Below are 10,171 nucleotides of genomic sequence, written 5' to 3'. Positions count from 1 at the left end.
TTCTTTGTGCAGTGATGAGACTGTATGCAATGAAATCCTAGAATTTCACTTACCTTTAGTAGAGTGACCTCACAGCAGCCATGTTTTTGGTTAGGTGATGTCATTAAAATGCCCCAAAAGGCTCCAACAGTACAAACACGGCTCAGAGGTCCAGCTCAGGTGAGGCGGAGCAGACAGTCACCTGTGCCACGCCCCTAACAATGCAAACTTTAAACAGGTGAGTTATAAAAACATCGTCCCCTGTACAGGTGTTATTTTTTATTAGTCCTTTATTTACCCAGGTAAAAAAAATCTCATTTCCAACAGAGACCTGGCATCATCAAATACACACAGCACTATAACATTTACAACCAATACAATATCCCCATACCATGTGGAAAATATACAATAACAGATCAAATTAAGAGTACATTTAAAAACAATCACACTGAGTCAAAGAGCTGTTCTCTCGTTCCTTTGAGACAGACTTAAACTCTCCCAAGGTAACCAAGTCAGATCATTTCAGTTCCTTCTGCAGATTGTTCCAGGAAGCCGGGGCAGCGTGTTTAAAAGCCCTTTTCCCCAATTCTGTTCTGATTTTTGGGACAATCGATTATGAAGGGGAAATTCTCTACAGAGATCAGTTTGTGTCAGACACTTTTATTACTGCTGTAAAGCTTTAACATGGGGACTGACTCGCTCCTGGAGTCTCTGCTGGACATTAGAGGAACTGCAGCTGTTGGTGTTTCTTTGTTGTCAAAGAGTGTGTTCCCACTGTTGCAGCTGCAGGCCCTTCCGCCCGTGGTTTTCATCTCACAGAGAGAACCAGGAGAGGCTGAAATGTTTGCTCTATACTTTGGGAAGAACTGCAGCTGTTAGAAAAAGGCACAGATGAAAGTGGTTTTGAAATGATTCTGTTTATTAACCAGTTTTACACATCGGTGTTCACCAAACACCTTTACAGTTATCTCCAGGTGCAGCATCAAATCTGTCCGTACTGATGCTTAACACTGGCAGTCCCAGGCTTCTACCTTTCTACCTTTAAAACCCACCACCAGCCAAATGGCTGGTAGGCTTTTAGCTAAGCTTTAGCTTCAGGCAAGTGGAAGCTAAATTGGCTAGTCATTCATATGTAAATTGGGTTGTTACCTGGGAATTCTGGAGGGAGGGGAGTGGGGGTGTGTGGATGAGGGGGTGGGGGAGCTGCTAAAAGCGGTGAGCTTCCTTTTGTGTTTCATCTTGATGCATTCTCAATCATCCAGGGGAACAAATCTCCAAAAGTCACCAACTTGGAGTGTTTCAGTTTGCCATCTTAGGGAGAAATCAACACACATGGGTGTATGTCCTTTGTTGCTGAGATTTATTGATAAAAACAGTACAAAAAATCAACCATTTGTACACATTTTTACAAATAATTATAAAAAGTGAGTGAGTACATTTCAACATTTTCAGCAATCACTCACAATCCTGGCACTGCCATGGTATCTGTAGTCTGCATTTACCTTGGCTTGGCTTCCTGATCAATTGTCCACTACCAAAAGGAAGCCAAGCCCTGTGATCACACCTTGTTTTGTTGTAAAGGGTGGCAGGGCTTGGCTTCCTTTTGGTAGTGGAGCATTGATCAGGAAGCCAAGCCCTATATATATGATACAATCTCACTACACTTAGCCTAATCCTTCATTGCCCTGAAGAATTCTGTGGTGTACGGACCTCCTCTCCAAGGAAAGAAAATGCAGAGAAGACTCACCACTCAGCAGGCCTTGGAAATGATCCTGAGGGAAGTCGACCCTTGTGACTCGGATGGAGAAGACCTACAAGTTCAGCCGGATTCGGACTCAGAGCTGTCTGATCAGTCTTCCGGTTAGTTGCATTTCATGTTATTTCCTATTTCATTTCAAATAAGTAAGTGGATGTAGTTTGTAAGTAAGATATTTCAGACATTATTCTGATACAGAGGAGGAGATACTGGACCTTCCCATTGCTCACAATTTGAATTTGTTCACACTGCAGATGAGGAGACTGCACCTAAAAAGAGAGCTTGTTTGGGGACTGAGACAGCGAAAGATGGCACAGTGTGGCGTGAAGAACAGGTGGGGACCTGTCTCCCTTTCACCCCAATAGAAGCGTACGCTGCAGATGGAGAGCCAACGGCTAAGGCCAGGAGAAATATCACGAGTCGCCTTCGGAGCTTCCTGTGTTTCATCACTCTTGACATGCTTCGTAGCATTCAAGAATGGACTGTTCAACATGCACAGCAAACGGAGCATGTTCATTGGTTCATGGACCTCCCTGAACTAATGGCATTTATTGCAATTGTCATCTTGCGGGGGGTTACCAGGGTTCCATCTCTAAATGACTGCTGGTCAGCAAACCTGGGAAACCCACAGATAATTGGAACTATGGCACGAAACCGCTTCCAAGACATCATGCAACACCTACGCTTTGATGACAAGTCCACCCGCAGTGATCGAGCAAAGACTGATAAGTTCGCTGCAATTTCCAGTTTGTGGGGATCATTTGTCACCAACTGCATCACGTGCTACAACCCTGGTCTACATATCACCGTTGATGAACAGCTTTTCCCATCAAAGACTCGGTGCAGTTTCCTGCAGTATATTGCAAGTAAGCCGGACAAGTTTGGGATCAAGTTTTGGGTGGCTTGCGACCTAAAATCCAAGTACATTTGCAATGTCTTCCCATATCTTGGCAAGGACCCCAATCGTCCCAGTGGGGAGAGACTTTCTGAAAATGTAGTAATGAGGCTGATGGAACCATTCCTAGACAAGGGCAGAAATGTTACCACGGACAATTTTTTCACATCGCTTTCACTTGCGCAAAAACTTCTTAGACGGAAAACCACCATCCTCGGCACAGTCAACAAGATTCGCAGGGAAATTCCTCAATCCACTAGACAGACAGATCGCAATGAATTCACCACTCAGGTATGTTGCAGGTCTTTTGTGGTTCTATGTTTATGTGTTTCATTGTGTGTAAAAGTGCTATGGAAATAACAATTTATCTTATTTCTTAGGTGTTTTCAACCTCTGCTGCCACGCTGACGGCGTATGCGGCCAAACGGAAGAAGACAGTCTATATTCTTAGCAGCATGCACAGCGTGGTTCAGACTGATAACACCACCAAAAGGAAGCCAAACACTGTCACCCTTTACAACAAAACAAAGTGTGGCGTGGATGTGATGGACCAGATGGTTCGGGAGTACACTGTCCGCAGAGGAACACGGCGCTGGCCAGTTGCCGTGTTTTATAACATGATTGACATGGCAGCACTGAATGCACATGTGCTGTATCAAGCATGCTCCGGGACGAAGGAAAGACGGGTGGACTTCCTGGTGGAGCTTGCAAGGGAGTTAGCTCGCTCTCATGTAGCTGCGAAGAAGGCAAGAAAAGATCAGTTGCCTTTGACACAACCCTCCACACCGAGCCCTGGAAAAAGAGCCATGTGTCAGGTCAAACACAATTGCAAGAACAATCATGCCACTGTGCGATGTGTTCACTGCAACAGATACACATGTGGTAAATGCAGACTACAGATACCATGGCAGTGCCAGGATTGTGAGTGATTGCTGAAAATGTTGAAATGTACTCACTCACTTTTTATAATTATTTGTAAAAATGTGTACAAATGGTTGATTTTTTTGTACTGTTTTTATCAATAAATCTCAGCAACAAAGGACATACACCCATGTGTGTTGATTTCTCCCTAAGATGGCAAACTGAAACACTCCAAGTTGGTGACTTTTGGAGATTTGTTTCCCTGGATGATTGAGAATGCATCAAGATGAAACACAAAAGGAAGCTCACCGCTTTTAGCAGCTCCCCCACCCCCTCATCCACACACCCCCACTCCCCTCCCTCCAGAATTCCCAGGTAACAACCCAATTTACATATGAATGACTAGCCAATTTAGCTTCCACTTGCCTGAAGCTAAAGCTTAGCTAAAAGCCTACCAGCCATTTGGCTGCTCTCCGGGTTTTAAAGGTAGAAAAGCCAAATGGCAGTCCGTGGTGATGTAAGTGTGTGTAAGGAGTGGAAGTGCTTTTATTTTGAAAAAACAAACACTGCTTTTCCTTTTTTTATTTAAATCCATGCTGCTTTCACATCATATGGAAAAATCCAGGAAATTTAAGTTAGAATTGTTCCATATTTACTCCATGAGCCCTTTTAGTAAAAATCCCTCAGAGCAAAACAAACGCTGGAATCTTCCACATATTCCGACGCACTTGAACGCAGCACAGTCATCAGTTGGATTTGGGCAGCCTGTAGACGTTGCCGGACATTATGAGCTGATGGTCCCTGACCTTCCTCTGCAGGAACGCCTCCAGCTCGTTCACGTCCATCTCCGTGACGACGGGTCCCGTAGCGACGAACATCCGCAGCATGGTGTGTATGCGTTCCAGTGTCATGGTGTCCAGGTTGGTGAGCATGGCCTGGACGTAGACCCAGAACAGCTGCAGAGACAGAGGCCCAGTGTGCTTACTGTGAGAGTTTAAGACCTAACTAGAACTAGCTGATACTTTTCAGGCTGAAGCGCTCGTTTGAGCTGCTTCCCCAGCAGAGCGGTGACGTTCCAGACAGCTGAAGACATACACCACGCGATTCACAAAGCACTGAACCCCTACGGCCCCTCCCACAAGAGGTGGGCTGTCCACAGCTGTGCCTCAATGGCTAAGATCCCGGCTCTCAGGCGCTCTCCCATGAAAGACCTCCTTAGGAGACCCAACCAGGGGTGAGTTACCCTCCTGGGATCATGCGGGTGCACAAAGTCGTTCACAACAATAAGCTCGTGATTTATGGAGCATGTGACCCTAAAACACCCACTGTCATTCATTATTAAGTGATTTTTATAACACGACTGAAAAGAAGCGGCACATCATCAGGTGCCAGGTTTCAAATACTTAAAGTAACTAAGTAAATAACCCTGAGACAGCAGGATGAATGAAGTGCGTACCTGCAGCTTCTCCTCCCTCTGCTCAGACTGTGTGGCGGTGTTGGAGTCCCTCTCCTCGTCGCTGTCGATCAGCATCACGCCTCTGTCCAGCTTCTCTTTCGACGAACCCTTCTCCACCACGTAGAAGTGGCCGCCCGCCTCCTCCCTCAGCACGCCCTGCTGCTGCCACAGAGCCAGCTTCCTGTGCACCAGCTCCTTCGGGGCGCCCAGCTTCGCACTCAGCTCCTCCAACGTCCAAGAACCTGAGAGGACGAGCAGGTACACGACGATCAAACTGCATCTCCCTCGACTCCACGCAGCGTAACGAGCGATGTCAGAGCCGATAGTTTACAACCATGACATCGCCATGTCAGGAAAACATCAGGGGTCATCGCAGAATTACATTTCACAGCATGAAAGCGCTCTGAAATGAAAGTCCTTACTTTTCTCTTGGAAGTACATGATGGTGGCAGCCTGGATGGGTGAGACCGTGAGGTTGGTGAGGACTCGGTCCTCCAGCTCCACGTCCAGAGTGACCGAGCCCAGGTGAGGCTTCCAGCTCAGCGTCCTCATGGCCTGAAACACAAACGGGACTCGACTCAGCAGGTAAAAGCGTAGCTGTGCATTTGGTTTCTACTGCAAACCAAACCAGAGACGCCACAGTGGGTCAACTCCACCTTCAGCTTCTCGTAGCGGTGGGTGTAGGCCTCCATGGCCTGGCAGACGACAGGAGGGAGCTCCAGCTTCTCCTCCTTCAGCGCGGGCCAGAACTCAGATGAGAGGATGATGGCCGACAGGGGCAGCGGCGGCTGCTCCTCCTCGCTCAGCTTTGACTCCTCCTCGCGGATGTTGCTGTTGATCCTGCGAGAATCCGCCATGTCCTGCATCCATCGGGTAATCACAACGTTCTCAGAAATTCATCCTTTCAGGGAATGTCCTAAAATATCTGGTTAACGATCCATATTCCAGATGTTTACCTTCAACATGACCTCGCAGTAATGCATGTGAGACTCGCCGAACCGCAGCTTCAGCAGCTCCACGTTACGAATCTCCCTGAAAACGCAGAAAACAGGACGGGCGTGAGCGTTTACTTTGCTATCAGTGACCCGACATGTTCAAAGTACCAACACTTTCTCTCAGCTTTAAGCTGGGCGCTGGTGCGGTCGTACCTGGCCGTGTTGTAGTTGAGCTGCTGCAGCAGCCTGTCGGCGAGCACGCCTCTGTACTCGTCTATGAAGATCTCCTTACTGCCGTAGATGCTGACCAGCAGGCTGATGATGTCGGACGAGCGGCGCTTCGAGCCCATTTTATCTGAGAACAAACACACGAGTAAGATCTTTCTCTTCAGCTGCGGTCTCCTTCTCTGCGCTCAGCGCGGTGCGTTCACTGACCGGGCATGGCGTCGGTCGGGTCTGGAGTCCAGTCCTCGGGGTCGTTGCCTTCTTCGTCGCTGTCCTGCATCTCCAGAGTCACCGGGTCTCCTCGGGACAGCTCGGAGGCGAGGTCGGTGCAGCCCTCTGCATCTCCGGTCAGACCGGCTACGATCTGCCTCACCGTGTCCTCCCGGGTCCTGAAACACAACACGGACGTTTGATCCTCTGCTAGGACGTCAAATGTTAAACTCATGTAGAACTTTACTCACAAAAAAGTGCACGATCAGAGCCAAAAGATCAGAGCAGGACTGAAAGCGAATCCCGCCGGCGCCTGCGTGGACTCACCTGAGGTACTTGCGGATCGGCTGGGAGACGACCTGCAGGATGACCATGGACGGGTCGAGCTCTCGGAGCGCTTTGATGGCCGAGATGTAAACAGTGAGGATGTCTGACGTGTGAACGCCTGCAGACAGATCAGTCAGTTTCACAGACGTTACCATAGAGACCAGCTTCCCTACACGATGATGAGGATGACCTGAGAAATCACACGTGTGCACGACGAGCTGAAAAACAGCTTCAAAATAAGCAAATCAACAAATGCTGTTTTTAAATAGCTGCATCAGCTCTATGGTCCGCCTCCACCTCCTCCTTCACCACCTCACTGAACCTCCTCTGGGCTCTTTTCCTCCTCCACCTTCATCTCATTGTTGTTTTCTTCTCTAATCCTGACTTTAAACATTGAATCGCGTTTAACTTAAAAAAATCTGCCACCGCGACTCATCAGGTCACAAAAATAAACCCCAACAGAAACCGACCCGGGTGCAGTAGGCGGCTTTCGAAGGCGGATTTGAGCGAGGTGAGGAGCTGCTGTCTCTGATTGGTTCTCTCCAGGCAGAACTTCAGATCCTCAATAGCAGCTTTGGATTCTGGGAAATCTGAAAGGAAGCACAAGAGCCAAGAAGAGTTTGAAATCTGGTTTACAGAGAGAGAGAATTATTATTGTTGTTTTTTGACTGTGGCTCTGTTACAAACAGAAACTGATTAAATGACAGAAAAACTAGACGTTTTTCTGTGTTTTAAATGTTTATCTACTACTTTATTACTTTGTCGTAGCACGAATGACCACCGGGGAGCTCTTTCTACAAACTTCATGCCCTTCTTTATTGTTTTCGAATCCTTTCAGTGGGCCAGAGTGGATTCTTTCCTGGGGCGATTCTGTCCCACAGGCCTTATGTTTGACCACCCTGTTCTATAGCGGTGGCTAGCTGAAACGCTCCGTCGTCCTGACTCGAGCTGAGCTCTAGGCGATGACAGGAAACACTGCCGTAGAGGAAACGAGAGCTCCGCGGCAAAGAAAAGACTTAAAGAATCAGCAGGCGTCAGCGTCCAATCACAGCTCAGAGGTCAGAGTTCAGCCTGGCGTGGATCTGTAAACCTGCTGCAGACTCCCACCTCTGATGATGCTGAAGAGCTCCTCGATCCTCATGTTGACATAGATCCTGCAGAAGAACTGATGCATGTGGCACCTCCACTGCTTCAGCACCGAGCCGCCGCCCGGGACCACCTGGACGCCGAGACCGCCGGGGGCCGCTGGGAGTGAAGCGGCATCTCCGTCCGCCTCACTGGCAAACACTTTAGCCAGCCAGCCCAGCACCAGCTCCAACCACTGCTCCCTCACACACACACACACACACACACACACACACACACACACACACACACAGTAAATGAGGAGCAGGCCGCAGTGAGTTTCAGCGTGGACAGATGCTGCACATGTTTCACCTCCTGGAACTCCAGCAGGAAGGAGCGCTCGTACTCGCCCCGGCACAGCTGCTCCATCCGCATCTCGATGAGCTTGTGGAGGATGGTGGTGACGGCCTCGGAGCTCACCCACTCCAGCAGCTGCAGCTTCGACCTGGAAACAACCAATCAGACGTCAGCGTTTCAGACTGCATGAGAACAAACAGCTGATCTGAGCCACGCTTCAGCATCATAAATACAACTGTTAGAAATGATCGAAGATTTATATTTGCTATATATTATATTATTATTATTTTATTTTAGTCACAACTTTATTTATTTTTTTTACTCTGAAAATTCAAGGAAATAATGCCAACTTCCTGCCTCGTTACGTCAATTATTTCAAATTAAAAGCCTGACTCACAGGATGTGGCTGAGCTCCTGCAGGTGTTCCAGGGCCTGCTGACACCAGCACTGCTGCACGGGGACCCAGCAGCCCCGGCAGGCCCCGCCACCGGGAGCCTCGGTGGCGTCCTCACCGCTGCCCTCCCGGTTCATGTAGACAGAGAAGGTCCGGCTGTAAAACTCCAGCACTCGCTCCTGGAGGACGGGAGCCGGGGAGAAGAGGAGGAGGGCCCTGATGGTGGTGAAGGCTCGCTCCATGAGGGCTTTGGATCCTGGGCCACACAGACCTCCACGGCCCTCATCCTGCCACGCCCCCAGCTTCTCCAAACCAGCTGTAAGGAGGAGGAGAAGTTTGAATGCTGCGCACAGAGAAAACCCATCAACTCTCTGATGGTCCACTCACCCAGAAAAGGTTCGAGCCTGTCCAGCAGAGTCCTGAAGGCCGTAAGCAGAACCCAGACCCTGTCCTTCTCCTCCATCTCGTTCTCCGGCTGCTTCAGGGCAGACCAGAACTCGGGAACCACGCAGGCAGACAGACGCATCTGCAGCGTCTCCAGCAGCCAGCTGCCCAGCAGCCGGCCCAGACCCTGATCGTTCAGCAGGGCCAGCGAGTCTGAGAGGCTCTGCTCTGACACCGAGCTACCCGGAGACACCTGAACGCAACCAAAACACAGCGTTACACAAACACAGGATGCACACGTGCTGGTGCTGGCTGACAGGGTTTCTTCACAGCCAGTTTCAGTTTGGATTTCTTAGACTGACCGATGACCCTCGTACAGAGGAGCAAAACCACGAGACTGGAGGAGACGAGTTTGTGTCTCAGCTTGTGTTTTTGGTTCAATTCCACTAACCCTTGTGGTTGTTTTGCTTCTTTTTGACCTGATCTGCATCTTGCTCCGAGTCTCCGTGCGCTCCTTTTGAGTCTTTGCACTTGCTTTATTAACCTGTGTTCATTTTACATTTCTTACAGTTGAATTTGTGTAGCTTTGTGGTCTTTCTCTAACTGTGAAAGTTCGTTTTTTCACACACTTGTTTCACCTCTGTTTTGTAACTTGTAAGTTTGGCTGTTTATGGACGTCACGTCACAGTTTACTTTACATTTATGAGGATTGATAACCAATAATGAACTCAGTAGGAAGCAGACAGAGGAAACAACACAGATTAGGACCATTAAGAAGACATCGATACATACAAGCCGAATTTAACCGAAAACTTCTCCTGATTAATGTGACATCTGAAAACCTCTCAAATTGCTAACAAACCACATCTACGACCAACAAAACGTTAAATCGAGAGATTTTTTAATGGAGTTCGGTTGCTCGTTATGCTACAGTCACATAGCTGCAGGTGTCCAGAGTGGGAAGCCACTCACCAGCGCCGCAGTGACGGTTTCCCAGGATTCAGCGACCCCGGGACTCGGTCCGGATCCAGACATCTCCACTGAGTCCGGTTCCATCGCACTTTCCTCCATTTTCTCACACTTTTCCTCACAAACCGCGAAGCAGCTTCTCGGTGTCCCACATTTAAACTGTGGAGGTTCTATCCGGTTATAACGTCGCTCCAGAACATCTACAAACACGCTCCATGGGTATTACTCATGTCTAAGAATAATATTGCTTGAAATCAGCCCCAGTTTCTGTTATTACTCTGAACTAAAACTACATGTTCTTCAGTATCGCGGGTTTACTTCTTCTTCGTGATCACGATCTTCTTCTTCTTTTTGTGAT

At 48.5% G+C, this 10,171-nt stretch overlaps 1 protein-coding gene across 1 annotated transcript; it reads right to left on the bottom strand.

Moving 5' to 3' along the window:
* Window positions 1–4,058: 4,058 nt before the first annotated feature.
* anapc2 (anaphase promoting complex subunit 2) lies at window positions 4,059–10,171 on the bottom strand. The gene is made up of 14 exons (XM_024802266.2): window positions 9,817–10,171; window positions 8,848–9,097; window positions 8,464–8,776; window positions 8,082–8,214; window positions 7,752–7,965; window positions 7,115–7,234; window positions 6,645–6,762; window positions 6,318–6,496; window positions 6,096–6,237; window positions 5,904–5,979; window positions 5,604–5,807; window positions 5,370–5,502; window positions 4,948–5,189; window positions 4,059–4,447 (listed from the first exon to the last, which is right to left on the bottom strand). Exons 1-14 carry the CDS (start codon window positions 9,913–9,915, stop codon window positions 4,238–4,240), a joined length of 2,433 nt encoding a protein of 810 aa, XP_024658034.1. The 5' UTR covers window positions 9,916–10,171; the 3' UTR covers window positions 4,059–4,237.

This window comes from Maylandia zebra, linkage group LG4 (assembly GCF_041146795.1).
Source record: "Maylandia zebra isolate NMK-2024a linkage group LG4, Mzebra_GT3a, whole genome shotgun sequence".
NCBI lineage: Eukaryota > Metazoa > Chordata > Actinopteri > Cichliformes > Cichlidae > Maylandia > Maylandia zebra.
Note: the sequence above shows the minus strand (reverse complement) of the source record. Positions and strands in the feature narration are given on the sequence as shown.

Excerpts from the sequence above, each read along its gene's own strand:
- anapc2 (XM_024802266.2), bottom strand. The coding sequence starts at position 9,915 with ATGGAGGAAAGTGCGATGGAACCGGACTCAGTGGAGATGTCTGGATCC. Across the intron at positions 9,098-9,816 it reads AAACCGTCACTGCGGCGCTG|GTGTCTCCGGGTAGCTCGGT; the intron begins GTGAGTGGCTTC and ends GGTTGCGTTCAG. Across the intron at positions 5,503-5,603 it reads ACCGCTACGAGAAGCTGAAG|GCCATGAGGACGCTGAGCTG; the intron begins GTGGAGTTGACC and ends TTTGTGTTTCAG.